This window comes from Pseudorasbora parva, chromosome 23 (assembly GCF_024679245.1).
Source record: "Pseudorasbora parva isolate DD20220531a chromosome 23, ASM2467924v1, whole genome shotgun sequence".
In the NCBI taxonomy this organism is placed as follows: Eukaryota; Metazoa; Chordata; class Actinopteri; order Cypriniformes; family Gobionidae; genus Pseudorasbora; species Pseudorasbora parva.
The window spans coordinates 30,059,395-30,081,581 of NC_090194.1; the positions used below are offsets into that span (position 1 = coordinate 30,059,395).

The 22,187-nt window shown below is 39.3% G+C and overlaps 1 protein-coding gene across 1 annotated transcript; it reads right to left on the bottom strand.

The window, feature by feature from the left end:
- Nucleotides 1–6,156: 6,156 nt before the first annotated feature.
- LOC137062922 (trace amine-associated receptor 13c-like) lies at nucleotides 6,157–7,152 on the bottom strand. The gene has a single exon (XM_067433870.1). It carries the CDS (start codon nucleotides 7,150–7,152, stop codon nucleotides 6,157–6,159), a length of 996 nt encoding a protein of 331 aa, XP_067289971.1.
- Between the last annotated feature and the right edge of the window lie 15,035 nt (nucleotides 7,153–22,187).

Here is a 22,187-nt window from a genome sequence, read left to right on the forward strand (position 1 = left end):
TCAATCTCCGCTGACATGTCCAGCTGTGAGCCCCATGATCTGCGGGGCTCACGTTGTTGGCCGGCCTCATCAAAGACCGCCAACCGAGACCTCAGCACCCTAAGCATCAGCAGCTCGCAATGACTGCAGGCGACTCCCTCGAGAGCCGCCTGAGCATGCTGAACGCCCAGGAACTGTACACATAAAGAGTGTGGGTCCGCTCCCGAAATGAAGCGGGGACACGGGTGCACGCATCTCTTAAACTCAGTACTTGACATCATACTTTCTAGGTCTCTTTACTGAAAATATATGTATATATATGGGACAGACAACAATAAATAGACAGACAGTCTTTCAAACACACACAGAGCGTTATGCTGAAGAGCGATAACTGACGCAAAAATGCACCGGGCTCCCCTTTATAGCTTCCGGGTATGACGTTATGACGTAGGACCAATAAGGATTGGACTAGTTTCATTCATACTTCAGATGCATTGATGCTTAGGGAGCATCCCCAAATTCGTCGTTTCGATGCAGTGCGAAGTTCCCTCGATATAGGGAACTATAAATCTGAAGCACGGATTAACTTAAATGCAGTTTGGAATGGCGGTTTGGGAGAATAAAGATCGGTGTTGTTCCTCGTTCCTCACACTTTTGGAGGAGATCAAACTGGTCTTTGACCGAGCAGCTGCAGGGCATGAGGCGGCCCGCAGGCTATCCGAACTCCAGCAAGGCAATAGACCCATTTTTGACTACATCATTGACTTCCGAACCACGGAGTGTGGAAGGAACGAGGAAGCAAAGAGAAGTTTGTGAGTTCCTTGGTGCTAACACAGTAAGTTCCACCAATGATCCCGAGCGCATGCAGGTGGGCAGAGCTCGGCTTTCCTGGGAGGAGAAAGAGTGTTGTAAATCTGGAGGACTCTGTCTTTACTGTGGCACAGCGGGGCATTTTCTCAACGAGTGTCCAGTTAAAGGATTGAGCCCGGCAGTAGAGAGGAGGTTGCTGTCAGGTGGAGCTGCGTTGGGGAAATCCTCATCCTCGACTCTCCTTCCGGGAAGACTTCAGTGAGTAACCAGATTCCACATCTGCCAAGCCCTGGTGGATTCTGGAGCAGAGGGTAAATTTATTGACCATTCACTGGCGCACCAACTAAGAATTCCTGTCACCACCCTTTCCAACACTGATGCTGTACACGCCCTCAACTGTCAGACATTGCCCACCATCACTCACACCACTGACAGGATCACACTCACCATTTCTGGCAATCACTCAGAGACTATCACGTTCCTCCTCACGGACTCCCCTCACGCACCCATTGTCCTTAGTCATCCCTGGTTTAAGTAGCGCAACCCCAGGATTGACAGTATGTTCACAGCTTGGAGTAGTCAGTGCTATGCCTCTTGTCTTGTGTCTGCCCATTCGTCTGTGTCTAGTTCTGTGTCTCAGGAGGAGACAATGGATTTATCTAATGTGCCAGAGGAGTATCTCAACCTGAAGGAGGTGTTCAGTAAGTCCTGGACTGCTTTTCTTCCTCCTCCTCATCCCTATGACTGTGCCATGGATCTACTTCCAGGAGAGTCTCTGCCTAAGGGCAAATTATACTCACTTTCTACTCCTGAGACGGAGGCCATGGATAACTACATTTCTGATTCTCTAGCTTCTGAGTTCTTCCGCCCTTTCTCTTCTCGACCAGGGATGAGGTTATTTTCCCTGGGTAAGAAGGATGGTCCTCTGCTACCTTGAATTGATTAATTGACTGATTGTTAGGCTGCATTAACTAGGTCAGCCGGAACCGGGAACACTTCCCATAACACCTGATGTATTCGTTACGTCATAGAGAGACTAACATTAGCTTAGATGCCACTCTTTTTGTTTATCCCGAGGTTTATCCCGAGGCATAACGCTGTGTGTGTGAAAAACTGTCTGTCTATTTGTTGTTGTTTGTCCCTCAATATATTATATAAATATATATAAAAAAGAGAGATTATGGCGACTGAGTTTAGGAGGCCCGCTCAATGGCCTCAATGGTGACTGTGGAGAGGCATCTTTGGTTAAATCTTTTGGGGATGAAGGAGAAAGATGAACCTTTTCTCCTAGACTCCCCGATTTCTCCTTCTGGCCTGTTCGGCGATACCGTTAATTCGGTCATCGACAGGTTTCAGGAGGCGAAAAAGCAATCTGCGGCCTTCCGACAGTTCCTCCCTCTTCGGCCAAAAACTGGAAAGGCCGCCACTAGTGGGCAGCCTCAGCCGTCAGCCAGCTCCTCGCACCGTCAGGTGCAGAAAGAGAGCGTCGCCTCTAGAGCCCCTCCTCCGGGAGCTTGGCAACAGAGGAGGCGCTCTCACCAGCAGGCTTCTGTGCAGAAGGGCGATCTAAGGCACGTCCTTCTCGCTAAGAAGGCTGCTGGGAAGAAGAGGCACTTCCCCCGATCGCTCTGCTTCCAGGTGTCCTGGAGAGAGTCCGGCAACAGGGAGTCAGTCTCCTTCTGGTGGCTCCTCGTTGGCCGACTCGAGTATGGTTCTCGGATATAATAGCTCTGTTGGTGGGTCCCCCGTGGCAGGTCCCTCTGAGGAGGCAGGCAGGGGGCACAATATTTCAGCCCCGCCCCGAAATATGGAACCTCTGGGTCTGGTACCGAGAAGAGGGGCTGTTTTAGAAACCCTACTTAGTTCTAGGGCCCCGTCTACAAGGAGATTGTACAGCCTCAAGTGGAATGTTTTCGCCACTTGGTGTAGAGAACAGGAGGTGGACCCAATTTAACTACTTAACTTTGCTTCCAAGTTATGATAGTTGTGTTGTGCTTTTGCCTCACTGCCTAGTTTGAGTATACGTAAGCTGTGTTTTATTTCATTAAATTTCGAAGGTTGCGTCCTCCGGAGGACACGTCCTGTGAAAGCTGCAGTATACGGAATGTCTTTAATCAGAATTAAACGAGAAGTCCTTTGTAGGACACAGGCAGGAAGTACCACATTGCTATGCCAACACGTTCAGCCTCGTTGCGCTCTCAGGCCAGTTATATGAATGAAACTTATTCACAACTTGAAAATGCCTATGAAATGTTTTGTGTCTTGACAGCAATGTACTGTTCTAAACGTTTAAAAAGCACTAAATACTTGTAATCCTGTTTAACACAACTGTTTCAGGTAAGCCTAATACACCTTAAAAAACAAAAACAAGCTTAAAACTAATGACATTTAAACACCACATTAACGCTTGCATGTATATCTGGCGCTGGTGCCGTTTTTTCATATAATATAAAATAAATATGACGGTTGTAATCAGCGACGCTACAACAGCGAATAATTTGCTGTTAGAATTCGAAGTATGGATCGATGGGCACTCTAATTGCTGATATTGCCCACAACCCATTGCGAGTTGGAAAAGGATTCAATTAGAACTACAAACGCGGATAAAAAGCGTTAAAAAACTACAAACATTACGGATGAGCGAGTCAGATGGTTAAGTAGAGAAATTTAGATAAAGGGGTTTGAGTGACCAACTATCAATATTTAACCTGACCAAATATATTTATTCAGTGTTGTCCACATTATATTTTACCAGCAGCAGCATTGTGAACTTTTTTAATGAAACGTTTGGCCATTCATTTTTTAATGCATCATTATATTTAAACTGCAATGAGGAGAGTCTCTGACCCACAAAGACCCACACATGGCAGATCAACGAGCGGCTACATTTCTCTCCGATACGGTAGGAGATTAAACTGAATGTGGAGGATTGGAACTGTGACGAATCTGACGATGATTGACAGGGCAGATAAACGGTGACGGGATGCACGTAACTAAGCGACAGAGTCCGTTAAAGATGGCGAAGTAGTATGTCTCGAAGCTTGCATACTTTTCTGCTACACACTCAAAAGTATATACCTTTTCTTCACAAAAAGAGTACATACTTTTAGGACGTAGTATAAGTAGGCGAATTGGGACGCAGCAACAGCTGTAGTGGTAGTGATCTGAATCCTCATAAAGCATTGAAGCTTTTCAGCCAAATGATTCACAAAAGGGTTCATTCCTCGAGGTTTAATTAGCTCACAATACCACCTGGTGGTCAAAGAGTGTAAAACTATTAGATACATTACAGATAACCTGTGTTCTTTGATTTACTGTATTTTGCGCCAGAAATTACGGATCAAGAAAAAAATCCATTACCACTATCTATATGAATATAATGTTTTGGAGGTATATAATGATTGTATAACAACTGTGTAATAAACATATTGACTTGAAATTAATGGGGATGTCAAATGTGTTTCATAAGCAGGAGGGGCAATATTATTTTAACAATAAAACTGGAAATTGGCAGGATTTAACTGGGCAGAGGGCAAGATTCAAACTGCGAGGCTTCAGATGTCATCAATGACATCACTGGTCTAAAGAGAATACAAGCCTCAATACGCACTTCACTTTATATGTGCAGTTCATTATTAGTTAATGTTAACTAATGTAGTTAACTGCGCTGCTAGGATCCTCATGAGGGTGCGCAAATACGATCATATCACCCCCATTCTAAAATCACTCCACTGGCTTCCTGTGTCGTTCAGGATCGAGTACAAGATCTCTCTCCTTACCCACCAGTGCATCCATGGTGATGCTCCCTCCTATCTCAAGGAACTCCTCACCACACAAACAGCCACTCGTAACCTCCGCTCTGTTTCCCTGTATAGCCTCAAAACTCCCACAGCCAATCTCCGTACTATGGGAGATCGGGCCTTCTGCTCTGCAGCCCCCAGTCTGTGGAACGCTCTCCCTGACCACCTGCGGACTCCACAGACTATAGATACTTTTAAGCGTGGTCTTAAGACCCACCTTTTTAGCAGAGCTTTTAATTGACTTGCTACTTTATTTTATTTTTCAGTTTTATTTATTTATTGTTGTTGATTGTTTTTTTTTGTTTTTTTTTGTTTTTTTAATTCTGTAGCACTTTGAGATTTTGTTTAATATAAAGTGCATTATAAATAAAATTTATTATTATTATTATTATTATTATTATTATTATTATTATTATTATTATTATTATTATTATTATTATTATTATAGTTAACTAATAAACCTTACTGTAAAGTGTTAATTCTTATAAATAATTTCTTAAGATGATCTTAGTCATTTGAAGGCCTTTAAGAGAACAAAAGGAGACTTATACAGTCATTTCAAAACCATACATGCTACACAAAGATTGATACTATCTTTCACAATAAAGATTATTTTATTTGGAAGCTGGCAATCTTATGAGGTCTCATCCTCATATTGTTCTAATATTGTTCTATTATAAACCTGTACGCATCTCTTTCTTATGTAGAACACAAAATATATTTTTTAAAAATGATGGGATATTTCTCGAAATATGAGATTTTTCTTAAAAAATTGTATGGACTGCATAAGAAAACATTTTGGAACAACATGGGGTTGACCTGACATCATTTTCATTTTGGTGTGAATTATAGGAGAGCACAGGGCACAACCTAACAGGGGGGTTATTTGTAACACACATGGTTTAAAACTTTCCACACATGACAGGATGACAAAATTTACTAGTTGCCATATCAATCTTTGGAAGACCAAACTGAACATTTATTTAACCATAGGAAAAGCACATTTCTAAGGCATATTTTTCATCTCTGTTTTTTGTGTTTATTTAAAATAAGACAATTATCATATCATTTTAGTTCTAATATCTGTTATTTAAAAGTTGAGGTCATTCTTTAATGCTGATCTAACCAGCAGAATGACTGTGTTTTGAAGTGTGTCTGTTGCTAAGGCAAAAAAAAGTGTTTTTTCATTATTAAAAAATACATTATTTTATTTGTAAAAGTTAATAATTGTATTTTATTGACAAAATATTTGTATTTAGATAGCATTTTAAGCTGGCATTTGGTCATGTTAGAATGAGCCCCTCACATGTTACAATGTACCCCACCTATGGTGAATGTTGTCACATTTCACTTCCATTCTTTCAGGGTAAATCAAGAAAAAGTATACACTGTATTAGTTAAACAAAACCACATAACTGTACTAGACATGTGTGACATGTGTACCAAAAGTAGATTTGCGCAAACCGAGAAAGTAAAAAAACCTTGTGACCCTGCACTCCCCTACACATTATATGTGCTTTACATATATGTTTAAAGTAATGCAACAGCAGCTGCCGCCTGCCGGAGATCATTTCTCTTCCATGAATAGGTTAAAGTATTCTGATGAAGGTTTGAATATTTTCATAGTCAGAATGTATTTTGTTGATATCCGAAACCATTTATAAAACATTGCATAAATAAGGGGATTCATGCATGAATTCATGCATAAAATCCAATACATTAAATTAATTACAAATGAGTCACCTGTGTCTTGACCGAGAATAAGAGCAGCTATAAAATATGGTATCCAACAAAGAAGATAAACCGTTACAACAATGCCTAAGGTTTTTGCAGCCTTTTTTTCTGACTTGGCCTTTTTGTCTGTAAGTGAATTTATATGCTTAGCTTGTTTGTGGGCTATGAAGCAGATTTTCAGATATAAAGAAATGATTAAACAACAAGGTGTCACTAAAGTAACTAAGACATCTGTTATGATATATTCCAACTTAATAAAAAGTATACATTCTCCAATACATTTATAATTTTTCTCTGAATAGAATAAAGACTCATACAAAAGAAAAAAAGAATATATGCAGGAAAATACCCAGTTTACAACAATAGAAAAGACTGCTCTGTTAATATTTACCCTTGATGGATATCGCAAAGGGTCATTCACAGCAATGTAACGCTCCAAAGATATAATAATCAAATTACCAAGAGATGCTGCCGTAACCACATAGAAAATAAAAGGAAATATCAAGCAAAATATTTCTCCAAAGTACCAGCAAGGCTCAATCAATTTGATGCCCTGTACTGGCATAAGAATCAGTCCCACAATCAGATCTGCCACTGCCAGAGAAAAGATCAGCACATTGGTTGGAGTGTGGAGCTGTTTGAAGTGAGCGATGGAGATGATCACCAGCAAGTTCAGAAACACAGTAAACACTGATATTGTAGAAATGAATATGTACACAATAATGTACTCGGCTCCAGGCTTTACATTTCTGGTACAAGACAAATTGTTGTTCGGAAAGCAGTACTGGATTGTTTCATTTTCCGTGATTGTTACGCCCCAGTTAGACATCTTGACGATAGCTCAATTTTGAGTAGAATCTATTCGAGTAGAGATCTATTTCAAATGCAAACCAGGATTCTTGTCAGTTTGTCCTCCTAGAGCTTATCACTGACATGCCTTTGTTATATACTCACAGAAAGCACAGAGACCACCCATTCAACATGACGTGTGATTGTTCACCTTTTAACCCATTGTGGGAAATGCCTGTCAATATTGCAATCACTTACACGAGCAATCACGGTGGATGCCGAACATCACCACGGCGGGTGCTCTCTCTCTCTCTCTCTCTCTCTCTCTCTCTCTCTCTCTCTCTCTCTCTCTCTCTCTCTCTCTCTCTCTCTCTCTCTCTCTCTCTCTCTCTCTCTCTCTCTCTCTCTCTCTCACACACACACACACACACACACAAACACAAAATCACTCCAACTTCTCTAACTCCATGCTGCTTATCAAAGACGAGTCGCACTGTCACACACACACTCATCTTTATGTACAACAATAAGTTCTATCATCGCAATTCAGTCATGTTACAAAGATTGAAAAAAAGCTTCTTACCTTAAGTTAGAACAGACCAAAGATGCCTTGGTTCGACTTCTTGTGGTTGCCGTCCTGGTTTCCAGGAAGAAGAGAGGTGATGCCCTGCTTTGATCCAGCTTCTGACAAATGGAACTGGGTCAAATTTGGAACTCTGTTGAGGTCCACAAACAGGAATGAAGACAGGACCTGTTGTGCGCCTGGCTGCCTGTTTTATTAACTGCAGAAAAGCCTCATTCACACTCAGCTGACATGGGGAGATACATGCGACTTGCTATTTACAGTCTTTCCAATGTTTTTCCAGTGTAGTGCCCTATAGTTTCCAGTCTCTAAACTGTTCCATGGCCTCCCTGGTTCATTCTCCAACTGCTTTCGCAAGGCTGTGTGCTTCTGGTTCGCCATTCAAAATCTTCTGGCCAAAAAATGCTTGTCAAGAGTTTTGAGCATCAGGACCAAATTTGACTCCGGTAATCGCTTAGTTAGGGACACAATCACTGATTCATGAAATTAAAAATTAATGAAAGATTAGACCTGTTTTATTTTTATTTTTTTGCCCTGCATGCCTTCACTCTATGCCCTTAAAAAAGCCAGATAAGACGGACTGTTCAGCCTTCTTGGTTGATTTCCCCCCACCAGTTGTCTTCATGGCCGTCAAAACATTAAACATTGATTTATTGGATGGCGAGACCTGAATCTACAAGGGATATTTCTCTTTTCTGCAGCTTGAGAGACAGGCTCTCTAAAAAGAGCCTCTCAGAGTGGCACTGTCTCTCAGAAGTCAAGATCGGCAGAGTATCACAAATTCCTCAATGCTGTGGCAAAAAATAGTGGAGCAATATCAGAAAGGAGTTTTTCAGAGAAAATTTTGTCTGCGATTCTTCCTCTTGTACCGTCATGCAGTGTGAACCCCTTTGTCGCCAGTCCATCGGTCAGTGTGAACACAGCAGTGACTGAATGCTACCCTAGATAGTCATGAAAAGAGCAATACAAATATTTGTTTTATTTAATATTTAATTATTGGAGGTTTGCATAGTATTCTGATTTTTCTGATTTGACTGAATTTATTCATTCTGAGGAGTACTGAATCTTTATTGTGCAAGTGAGATAAATAAATGCTCACAATCAGTATAGAACTACAATAACCTGTTCACACACACCGTCTTTGCACTTACTCTCGATTTTTCTTAACAGAATAGAGAATAGAGCTCAGTCAAATAAATGTGAAAATGTAACTCAGATATTTTGTTGTAAATTTTAAAAGTACTGCGTTACTACTTGAAAAAGTAATCTGATTACATAACTCGAGTTACATGTAATGCTTTATCCCAAGACTGGTCATGACCCGTGAGGAAAAAACCCATCAGAACTTGCCGGTGCATTCATCGGCCAGATGGAACATTATTTTAATGTTGATTTAGGCCTACTTATATAAAGTGAACAGCATGAGTAAGATGCCCAATATGTCGGTAGACATGGATCAGACTTGATTTTAAACAATTCATTAAATTTTTGATTTGTAGAAAGCATTTATTTAAACTGAATTTTATTTTGTATAAATTGTATTTTACTTTTCTTCAGTTTTATATATTTAATAAATAAAAAATAAGCCAAGAACGTCAGGAATGGATTGACGTGCGTAACGAAACCTTTTGCCTGTTTCCGGGGTCTTCCAGAAAAGCTGAAATAATAGGCTAACGCCACATTCACACGGGGCGTAGGCGTTAACGCTTCCCATTTACTTTGAATGGGTGACATCATGCGTTGCCAAACTCAATTGTGGGTTCCGTCGCATTGCTTCCCTCATGTTACAAGCAGCAGAAGTTGAAGATTTATCAACTTTTCAAGAGCCAACGAAGGCGTCATCCAATCAGGTAGCCGTATGCAAATATCCTAGAGCAGACCCTAGCCAATTGCACTTATTTAAAACACTGGTGAAGGAAGAACGATCAAAATGGAGGGGAAACTAATCACTGCAGTGGGTAATCACCTGATCCTTTACGACCAATCGTTGTATACATACCAGGACACAAACTGGAGAGACCAGGCCTGTAAGGAAGTGGCAGAGATGGTAGGTGAATCATATGCAGTGCATTGATAGCAACTACACTGGCAATCGCATTCGCAAATACAACCAAATCTTCCTCCATTCGTCTCGCAGACTAGCTGTAAAAAGGCGCTTTTTTGTGTGCTGTGTTGTGGGCTAAGCAGCAAGTAATGTGATTGGCTGTTGTCACTATGACGATCGCGTCAGCACCAAGCTTCAGTCACGCCTTCCATCAAGCGTTAACGCCGACACCCTGAGTGATTGCGGCGTTAGTCTTTACGTTTTTTAATACATTGCTTGAATACCTGTTTAGGCCTGTAGATAGTTATTATATGTGTGCCTTTAAAGCAATAGGCTATGCTATATTGTATAAAGTGGTAATAAACATGACTTGTCTGGAGTGGTAAACTGCAGAACTGGTGCAAACGTATCCACATTGATATGATCAGATCAGATGCTTTCTCGTTAAAATGTTGTATTTGTTGTTGTTTTTTTTGTTTTGTTTTTATAATTGCGCTCATATTCACATAGACGGTTCATCTAAACGGTGTTGGGATGTTCATTAACCGTATAACGCTGCGAAGGTAGCCTATTTCAAAGTTATTTTTACCCCAAAGCAAAGTATGTTCAAGAACACGAACATGTGTTGGACGCTCGCAAAAAGAACTACACCATAAGCTACTGATTTTAGTTGGTCTAAATCATGGGCGACCAACTAAAATGGGCTAAATCAATTCCATTTGTTGCTTCAGTATATTAAAACAAATCAATTTTTGCTTTTGCTTGTATTGGGCATAAGTTTAGTAGCCTAAATGTGAGCATATTGTGAATTAATGTAATAAACGTAGTTACCTTTCCTGGTAGCCTTCAATAAATGAATGTGTCTACGAAAATAAATTCATAAAACATCAGTTAACGAGATTTACTTTCTTCACTGACGAAAATTGAAAAAACTATATCAGTCACTGACATGGTTTTTAAGCTGCTATCTAATTTTTTTGGCCTTCAGAATATCTTAAAATGCACATTTAGATCATAGAAATCAGAAAACTACCTCACATTTGGAATCTCAGTGATTATAAAACCGTGCCTTTATGAGGATAAAGGGGTTTAGGCCCTACAATATACAGAATAAGGTCTTAATATTTGATATATAAGTAATAATAAATAGCCGATATCCTAAAAAATTGGACCCTAAACTTAAGTGTTACCATTTTTTTATACCCTTACTGGGGCCCGTCATTAAGTTATGCCACTGCCCAGACATCATTGTCTTTCTCGATAAGTTCAATTAAGGCATAACACACCATGGCATGCATCTCAATCAGCTCCACAACTCACCATTATACGAATTCGGCCACTGGTAAGGGACCCTGCTCACTACACATTTGTACACTGATGATTCTATTTCCGGCGACACACACACTTGTAAAACGTAACACTAGTATAATCAAGATTGTGTATTTTTTACTTCTCTGATTGTAATTCTTCTTTTTTTTGGCAACATTTCATTGTTATAAATACTGACAACATTGTTACATTACGCTTGTTCAAATACAATAAAGTTCTCTCTTTAAAACTTTTTCTTTAAAACTATTTGCAGACCGTGGCTCGTGCGATTAATCCGCTTCGCGCCACATATCACCGCGAGCACCGTTTACCGCATATGTTTAAGCGGTATGACTCTGGTTATTCACACAAATGTTTCCCCTTGTAATATTTTTTGTTCTTACCTCATGTAAGTGTTTTATAAGAAGAAGAGCAGCTCGAATAAAGGCAGCAGAGATGCCGGCGTCAAGTTCTGCTGTCCATTAGAGAATGAGCAGTATGAATAGCATCCATGAAGATGTTTACTGACACCTAGTGGGTCCGTGATAGTACTGAAGAAATGTATTTCTAAATGTAAATGTATTTTTGAACTATTTTAGTACACATATAAAACCACTGTTTGTTCCACTCTAAACCACTCTAAAATTATCTGTTTTATGAAAATGTTGCACGTTATTACTACCAACTGTCCTCTGACTGAACATTTCAAATTTTCAAATAACTAACAGGGTTTTGAAACGTTCAACTTACAAATGACAGGAAACAATTTGAGTGACAAAAAAACAAAACATTTATCTCCAAATAGAAAACTGAAGCAAAACTGAAGCTTTTTTGCACAGGATTGAAAAGGCAATTATTTTTAAAAAATATCAAATCATATTAATTATTATTAATTTAGAAAGTGTCTGTTGTCAAATCAAATAATTTATTTTCATATTATCTGAATGGCCATATTAGGACTGCTTGACAGAATAGTAGCCTTTCCATGGGCAGGACCTTCCCGTCATTGGACAAGGTTTTGACCTTGCTGGTTCTAGAGTTAACAAATAAATTTAACAGTGACAACAACAAAGTCATACAAAGTAATTTATATTATTCTCACTGACCTGTTTTTTAGGTCAGGATTAAAATTGATGCTGCCTGTTAGCCTACCTCACACTCAAAAAAGTCAACAAGCCCTTGCTTGATACAAAATATATGTTTGATTAATGAGAATATAGCAAATTCACTTGTTAAATTATTCACTCTTGTTTTTTTAAACTAAAATAAGAAATAATTAAATGAATTAGATCAGCACTTGATTCAATGAGACTGGTGCTTCATATCAGCGACTCTCTCTGGTGAGTCACTGCGCATGCGCAGAACTGCGGCGGGAAGTTCGGGAACACACGGGTCCAGACATTTTCGCAGTCTATGGTTCACTCCCGACGGTGGATTTTTATGAGTGGAGAGTTCTGCATTCTTGATATTGAGTCGGTAAATACTTATATGTACCTGTTTGTAATTAGTACTTCTGTGTGATTAATGATTAAATATAAGTTATTAGACACTATGGCGATGTTTCTGACTGAGCAAGCTTGTATTCCCATTTTGAGGCATGTTTCACATTAACGTTTATATATCCGTTACAATTGTGTCACATATTTCTGTCACAATTCAATAATAGCTGCATTTTTATCAACTACACAACCTAAGATAAACTGGTGGAAAACGGGAGAAAAAGTGAATGCAGAGTCGAACTGTCATGGTTCATGAATTCATCGTCTCATTCTGACTGTGTTGCGTGGTGTTGTTGGAGGCTTGGTCACTGATTACTCATCACCCAATCTCTCTCACCTGCTGCACCTCATTAACCGGCCTATTTAAGGTGCAGATCCAATTGTCCATGCAACACTTCTGTCGCGCTGCGCTCCACTTTATTCCTATTGGTGATGTCCAGTGACTTTAATGTGCCCGTGTAGCATTCCGGGACGGCAGCACTGTGTTTGAACCGATTTGAACACACAAATGAGGGGAAGCGTCACAACAGGGGAAGCGTCACAACATCACACTTCAGTCGTGTCACAAAAGTGGATCTCCTCGGTTATTCGTGTTTCAGGCATAGACTGTAAAAAATATGGACGTAGTGTCCGTGACTTCACCCATAGGATTACGGTGAGCCGTTCTGAAGCTTAAAGGGATAGTTCACTTTGAAATTAAATTTTGATATGTTTTAGCTTACCTCATGGGCATCCGAGATGTAGGAGTATTTGTTTCCCCAGTAGTTTCAATTTTGATCATTTTAGGTCAAACCGTGCTTGTCCGTGCCTCACATAATGCAGGTCTATGGTCACCACCTCAAAGAGCATACACAGAGAAGTCCCAATTAAACAATCCCCCATCGTAAGTACACACTGATGGCCTAAGACAGGCCTACGAGCAGTTTGTGTGAGAAAACGAACAGTTTATATCATTTTTACCTCTTGTACACCACTACGTCCGACTGATCTGAGGGCGCGCGTGCGTGTTTCCTGTGGTGTGCCATCTTGCGAGCGAGTCATGGTGTGTCACTCCTGGATAACAGAAAATGGGCAAAACGGTGGGATGTGGGCGGAGCTTAGGTGACACAATGACTATAGACGGTGGATAAATGGATATCCACCTGTCACTCAACGTAACCACGCCCTTAATTATCAAGAACTTTTAAGGCTTCATATAACGTAAACAAATGAGTTATAAAAAAAAGTAAACCCCCCTCACAGTTGTAATGAAGGTCAAAATTAGCTGTATAGGCCAAAACCACAATTTGTACCAGACTGTAAACATTTTTTTTCTACTGTAAAGTTGGGAATTTTAACATGGGGCTCAATAAGATTCTGCTCCCTTCTGGAGCCAGTTTACATGGAGGAACTGCCGTGTATTAATTCATGTTTCGGCGGGGACTTTTTACTGCGCCGAGCCGAAGTACTCTCAGAAGTGCTATTCCGCCATACATTATAGTTCTCCTTTTTAATCCAATTAGAAATGCGCCACGTTTTATTTTGTCACCATACTTGATTGTTCAACTACTCGTGTAACTGTATTTAAATAGGGGAAACGTGGAGGTGTTTGGTACTTCTAACTTGATCTCTGTTTGGTTTCATAGTGAATGAACTGGGCTTAGGGAGCTAAGCTAAATGCTATCAGATCGTCACTGCGTGTCAGAGAGATTAAGTGCACGCACTGAGACGAGAGAGGTATGTATCAACTCGTTTAAGTTAAGGGAATAACATAGTTTAATATGAAAAGGCAGTGAAGTATCACTTTAACACTCACATACAGTAACATACATGTAACTATCCTTGATTACTAAACCAACCTTCTCTTTCTCTTTCAGTGATGTGTATAAATCCCCAAAGACTGTGTTATCAAGTCGCTGTGCACCTAGTTGAATAAAGACCCTGAAAAACTGGTGAGTTGATGGGAAAGTAGTTTCAAAAGCCCATTGAATCTATACTTGGGTCATGTTTTTCATACACATGACTTTGTCAAATAACTGAGATGGACAAATTCATAGTTCATATAAACTGATGGTACACCATGACAAAGTTCTTATGTGAATTGGTTGATGCACTAAACCAATGTTTTATTCAAATCCAAAAACAAAACCCATACTAAAGATTTTAAACTAATCTGAAAAAGGCAGAAGCCGAATGCCAAAAAAACAAACAAATACATTTAATATTCAACAATTAACAACTCCACCTGCTCCTCACTCTTCTACCCTCCTCTCACACCCTCTTGTGTTTATTTATTATTTAAACTCATTAGTAACATTGTACATGGCTAGTACATTATATTAAATCAATACATATGGTAAAATGGTAAATGGACTGCACTTATACAGCGCTTTCTTATGGACACATCGACACTTGGTCAGGTGGAACCGGGGATTGAACCACCAATGTAGGCCACTGATTGAACCAACCACTGAGCCACTGCCCATGAAAATATGGCCCATATAAAGCTACTTTAAAAACATATGGGGCCTACAGTGAGGCCTGAATCCGATCTGAAGATATCAGAATCCATGCAGGTTTTTTTTTTACTGCTTACACGTTCACATGTCAAATCCAATCTGTGCCACATGAGAGGAAAAAAATCTGAATTGTGTCACTTGAACTATGTAGTGTAAATGGGGCCTAGGAAGGGTTCTGGTCTTCCATTTAAGGATTATGGATTATAGCCACTGTGCTCTGAGGAACCTTAAGTGCAGCAGATTTTTTTTGTAACCATGGCCAGATCTGTGCCTTGCCACAATTCTGTATCTGAGCTCTTCAGGCAGTTCCTTTGACCTTTATGATTCTCATTTGCTCTGACATGCACTGCGAGCTGTAAGGTCTTATATAGACAGGTGTGTGGCTTTCATATCAAGTCCAATCAGTAATCAAACACAGCTGTACTCAAATGATGGTGTAGAACCTTCTCAAGGATGATCAGAAGAAATTGACAGCACCTGAGTTAAATATATGAGTGTTACAGCAAAGGGTGATATGTGATAATGTGATATTTCAGTTTTTCTTTTTTTAATAAATTGCAAAAATGTCAATAATTCAGTGTTTTTCTGTAAATATGGGGTGCTGTGTGTACATTAATAATAATAAAAAAAATACTTAAATGATTTTAGCAAATGGCTGCAATATAACAAAGAGTGAAAAATGTAATGGGGTCTGAATACTTTCCGTACTCACTGTACATTTTATTAATAGTTTTCTCAAGTAACTTCCTCTCTCTTTTCTGCCCTCCTATCATATTCTGCTTCCTGCATTAGGAATGGCTTTCTTTTTTTAGGCCTCCTCTCCTCTCTTAGTGTGCCCCTAACCTCACTCAATGGCCTTGGCTGCTCTTCTGATGGCCCTGGCTTCTCCCTTTCTGCCACAGAAGGGTTCTCTGAGCATAAGGCAATTAAAACAGATGGTTGTACTTAGGGTTTAGACCCAATTGCCTCGAATTGACTTCCACGTGTCAGCAGTGTCTCCACCTACCTCTGTGGACAGACCAGACTGGGGTGCTTTCAGATCCTTTGTAAAACAGAATTGCTTGATCGTACATAGTTTAACTTAATTAGGTTAACTATAATTACTCAATAGTTTATTTTGTTTTCTTAGTTCTGTAATGTAAAAAAAATAAAATAAATGTTAATTAGAATTTTAGAAATAAACAATGTTGATGTGTTTAATCCGACAACCTACTTTGTATGCTTTTTTTTATTTTCCCACTTGCCTTCTGTGGGGATAGCTTATCCTGAAGACCCATCTCTTCAATTATGAATCTAAACAGAATTTAAACTGTTTAATACATATATAAAGATTTTTATTTGTTTTGTTTTCAAACAAGCAGTATATAGGACTTCATATCACATGTAAAATTACATAACTTAATTGGTCATGTTATGTGTAGAACAACGATAACAAGCTATTTGTAGCAAAAGTTTCCTGAGACATCCGCCATTTGTTTTTAACTTTTTTAAGGCTTTGGAATATAAGGCGTTATTTCTGTTAAGGGAACAGAGAGAGCACCAATGCTCCCTGGTTTTCATGGTGCATTGCGGGACATTTTAGGGAATTAAAGTTTCAGTGCACTAGAGCGATTTTGCGACTGAGTCAACCTTTTAAAATGGCAGATTCCCTCATCAATATCCTGCCGGCTGAACTAGGGAGCTGATTGAGATACAACACGGTGCATTGTGGAACTTTTAGGGAACGAAAGTTTATGGAGAGTTGCTAGACGACACTGGCTGCAAATTAGATCTGCTGTCGCTAGGGTTTGTCTAGATTTCTAGGCTAGTAATGTATTATTGATGAGCCAGCATGTGCATCCATTGAAATAACCCTACATTAGCGGAACCGTCTGTTTTTTGCATTATTTTCAACAAAGCATATTATAGATGCATCATCAGATTTGAGATGAAAGATAGATGTTAGTCATCATTGCACATTAGAAAACAGACAAATAAATGTATCTCATCCAAATCAGCACCACCATTACCCATTAGACAGTAATAATTCAACTGTGTGCTAGAGGGAAGGCCTCTGTTATGATGAAGGTGGTTATGGCCCAAACAGGCTCAGTGATGTACAATGATGAACAAGTGTAAATCTCCCATTTACTAGTTGTAGCTGTGTATTTATGCACCTTGTGTATTTATGCACTCAGATACATTCACAAAGTCTTGTTTCCTGCCAAATATTCCAAAGTTGAAACCATATTGACACTTTTGTTGATCTTGTAAAAGTTTGATAAAGTGTTTTGGTGTAATAAAAAACCCACTCCCAATAGGAAAATGATCTCAGCTACAATCTCTGTGATAGCTCTAGTTGCATCAGCTCAAGTCTGTTTACCTGTTATGCCTGCCTGTTTGCCTAACACCTTTGATTGTTAGTCTTCAACAGCATGTTTAATGAGACTACTAATGATGAAAGCCAGAGACAGGTGCAAACAGACTCCTAAGAGAGTAACACGTTTTGTGTTGATTGGTCACAAGAGTTCACAGAAGCATTGCATCATGGGTCAAGCACGGAGACATTAGAGACCACCCTGAACTTAATTTTACACGCAATTTAACACCGATAGACATCATTACAGATACAAACATTGTGATAGGTGTTAAAAGGCTATTTAGAGCATACCACTTTGTCAGATGAATAACATGGTAAAAAAGTGTTAATTGGTCACAAAAGAGAGTCATTATTTCATAAGTGTGGAGAACACTGCTGTTTGTTGAACTTTGACTCTTTCCTTTAGACATACAACTTCATGATGGAGTAGTTTGACAGAATTACTCAAACTACATTTTGTCCTGATGAATCTGTTGATTACCTATATCTACCTACCTAGTTTTCTGCTTAAGGCAGAAACAGACACGCACACACAGTTTTCACATAGGATTCCCACTCCTCAATGTTTTTTTTTTTTTTTTTTTTTCTAGATCTAGTTTCAGAATAACGTGTAGGTAAAGTTAACATACGTTTTTGTTCCAAATCTATATGATTAAATATTTTACTGCTGAAATTATTAAATATTTTAGAGCATACCTAGAAGCATGTAAATTTGCTATAAACCATTTTCTTTTATTAATTTCCAATAATTATTTAAAAGACTAAATGATTCTAAAAAATAATTTCAAAAAGATCAAAAGTGATAGTTCACCATTTCTGTGACATAAGTAGATATTTTGAATAACTTTTATCTTATAGACAAGAAACAATCAGATTTTTTAAATTGTCAAATCTGGGGTGCTGTGTGCCAATCTTTAAGACCAAGGTCATGCATGTTGAAGCTCAATAAGGCCTGTTGCTGGAGCCTTAAAAAGGAAAGATTTCCTAATATAGAAACTTAAGCTGGGTTTTTTTCAACAAAAGTCTTGTTGCATATCCACCTTTTACCTGACAATCCTACTGTGTTTTGAATTATGGGAAGGCACTTCCAGTTTGGGGAACTTACACTCAAAAAGACCGCAACTAATAATTTCAAATGATAAGGTGACCAGAATATCTGTGGCAAGAGCTCTTTTCAGTCGCTACATTCTTTTCCTCCTGATTATTTTATTATAACAAAATGAAAAAAGACTTGTGGTCTGCTTTTCCTATTATATCCTTAAAATAATTAACTGGAATGGACTCGTTTTTCTCAATGTAATTTTCTCCCTTGTAGGGAGGATTCACGATTTTTGAATATTTGAATAGTTGATTTAATTATAGAATATAGAATAGGTTGTGCGATTATTGTCAAAAAAATAATGAATGGAACCAGAGGGTGGCGCTGCCAATAACGCCCCTCAAAGCTGATCAACTCTGACAACAGAAGAACAACACATTGGGCCCTTTTTTAAACAATCTAAGCACATAGTCTAAAGCGCATGGTGCATGTGCACTTAGGCATTTCCGAATTCACTTTCGCTAGTTTAACGATGGGAACAATAGTTGGTGCGCCAGACACATGGTCCAAAAGGGTTTTAATGAGTCATGGTGTGTTTTGGGCGTAATGTGAAATAAACCAATCAGAGTCTCATCCCCCATTCCCTTTAAAGGGATCCCCTGGTGTTGAGACTTGTATGGCTTAATATAACATAAAATATGTCTCTTACTGAAATATGTAATAGAAAACCCATGAAAGATTTACGTTATTTAAAAAATCGATTTTATATTTGGACCATGGGCGGCGCCATTTTGTTTGCGTTCTAGGTTGATGACGTAGAATGGTTGCACTCCTCAATCAGCTGGCGTTACCCGTAGCTATTTTTACCACAAAGCAATTCGAAAATTGTTTCAGAGTTAAACAAAACCATGAATTGCTTTGTAATTATACTTAAAACACACTCAAACATACATGTGCAAACAAACTCTCTCTCACAGACTCACACACACCCCAACAGATCGGCGCGAACACACACACACACGCACTGCGTGCGCGCATACATAACCCTCAATCACTATTCGCTGTGTTGATATCATAGATAGACTGTTGATATGCAGTAGATTAACTGTAATGCCTAATGTAACCAGCAGAGGGAACTATCTAGGTAGGACGATGGGATATAGGGTAACGTGAGGAAGAGAGGCAGGATGTTTTGGTGATGATGGATTGGTTTGTGCATTAAAGTTTGAGCACAAGCTCAGTGAATTAACCTCAATCTTTAAACTTTCATTTTTAAGACACAAATAACTAGGGCTGGGCGATAAATCGATTTTATGGATTAATTCGAGTTTTTAGTTTACGACGATTTTTGTGAATGAAAATCGGTTCTCTCTTTAAAATCCGCCGACGCTCCCCTCTGGGCTCCCGTAATGGCTCAGCACTCCCCGCGCGCGTTTGCCACAGAGGTACACAAACAACAAGGATAGCGTCAACATTCAGTTTTTCACAGAACAATTAACAATACCCCGCTGCAAAGTGTGTTTGAAGTCTGAACGGAACCGCGCTAGGCGCTATACTCATTTAAAGCTGCGCTGACAGGAACGCAGCGCGAGCTCATACACGGGCCAATCTCGTGACAGACACGATACACAGCGCTGGTGATCCAGTGAGAGACCGTTTAAATCAACACACCATCGCTACTGTGATCTAGTGGAAGCGGTCGGCGCACAATTCTGTTATAAACCACAGATAACAGATCAAACAGAGCTGAGCGAAGGTCAGGGGTTTCTCTCACAAATCACCAACATTCACCATGATTTACTGTAAAACCACATGGATTTAATGTTGTTGTTGTCATTATTTATCTCAGGATTCGTACAACCTTTTGAGATTGAAATTCAAGCACTTTCCAATGGTTTTCAAGAGCTTCACACTTATTTCCAGCACTTCAAAGCTCTAAATATCCGATTGTAATGTTATTTTTAATGTAATGGTTTGTAAAACTAAAAGTTTAAAGGGGGTCTTGTGAAAGAAATAGTGGAATGGTTTTTTTAGTTTATTTTTTTTAAATGTGTAATCCATTTTGTAGCATTTTTATTTTAAAAAAAGATATGAAATGCCCACCACTATAACCAGCAGAAGAGCACTTATTGATTTATTAGCGATTTCCACTCCCTAATGTATGGAGAAAAGTACGAAGTCACAGTCTCAGGAAAAACTAAACTTTTCTTCAAATTGTGACTAAATTACAGTAAAGTAAAGAGCTCCTTTAATAATCACTGAAGCTGTCGATCAGTTCAGTGTGAGACTATTGAAAAACAATGCTAATCTATATTTAATAAGAGCATAACATTTAAATTTTCCCTATACTTTTTTTGCACATTATGTTGTTAATAAAAGTTAATTTTATCTGCATATCAATTCATAAACCTTTGATATGTATACTGTATATTGCAAAAGATATGGTGCCCATTTATACTGTGGAATAGTCGGGGGTTATTCACATGCTGAAAGTTTTGCACCCCAGGTAGGCACTTCTACCAAGCCGCAAATATTTAATTTTACCTAAACAAAATAAAGTTAAAACTTGTTTTGAACAATTTCTTTGTCATCTGCAGATTGATTTTAAGTAGGAGGGGGAAAAAATCGTTTTAAATCGTAAATCGAATTTTTGGTGAAAAAATCGGGGATTTTTTTGGGGGGCCATATCGCCCAGCCCTACAAATAACATTCCCTACTTTTGTTCACTAATACAACTTAAAGGAGTGAATGAAGACGAGTGAAGTCGGACAGCTGTTGTGTGTAAATCGGCTGGACACTCGTTGTTGCGGTGCAACGTGAGACTGAATGACTGCACTCGAACATGTCCACTATGGTGTCGGACAACACTACAAATGGCCGTCCCTTCAAATAATGCCCTATTTCAGGGTATAGGGGTCGATTTCAGATTCAGCCCCTGTCGTGAAAACTGAGCAGCCCAACATCTCGATTGAGACAGCGCAGTCTGTCAGGTGTGTGTGCGCACCCGCCGATCTGTTTGTGACTTGTGTAGGTGAGTTTGTGTGCACATGTATGTTTGAGTGTGTTTTAAGTACAATTACAAAGCAATTCATTGGTTTTGTTTAACAATTTTCGAGTTGCTTTGTGGTAAAAATAGCTACGGGTAACATCAGCTGATTGAGGAGTGCAACAATTCTACGTCATCAACCTAGAACGCAAACAAGATGGCGCCGCCCATGGTCCAAATATAAAATCGATTTTTTAAATAACGTAGATCTTTCATGGGTTTTCTATTACATATTTCAGTAAGAGACATTGTTTATGTTATATTAAGCCATACAAGTCTCAACACCAGGGGATCCCTTTAAAAGCTAGTTGTGCTCATGTAGCCCCTCCTGTTCAAAACACTTGCTCTAAGCGGGACTCGAACCCAGGTCCGCCAGCAGGAGTGCCGGACGCTCTAACAAGGAAGCTAAAGCAGCGTTTCTCAAAGTGTGGGGCGCGCCCCACTGGTGGGGAATAGAGACATGACAAGTGGGGCGCGACAAACAGGAGGAAATGTGTTAATTTTTTGTGCCCATCTCTATTAACCTTTTGAGCGGTCCCACATGGGATTTTTATGTCTATGCCCCTGAGAGTACGGACCCACATAAGGGATTTAGAATGTTCAATGACGTGACATCATTGCCAGAATTAAACGGTGGGACGCGCTTCGGCTGGCACTGAGCCAAATGCGGACGCGCTCAGCTCTTGACATACATCATGC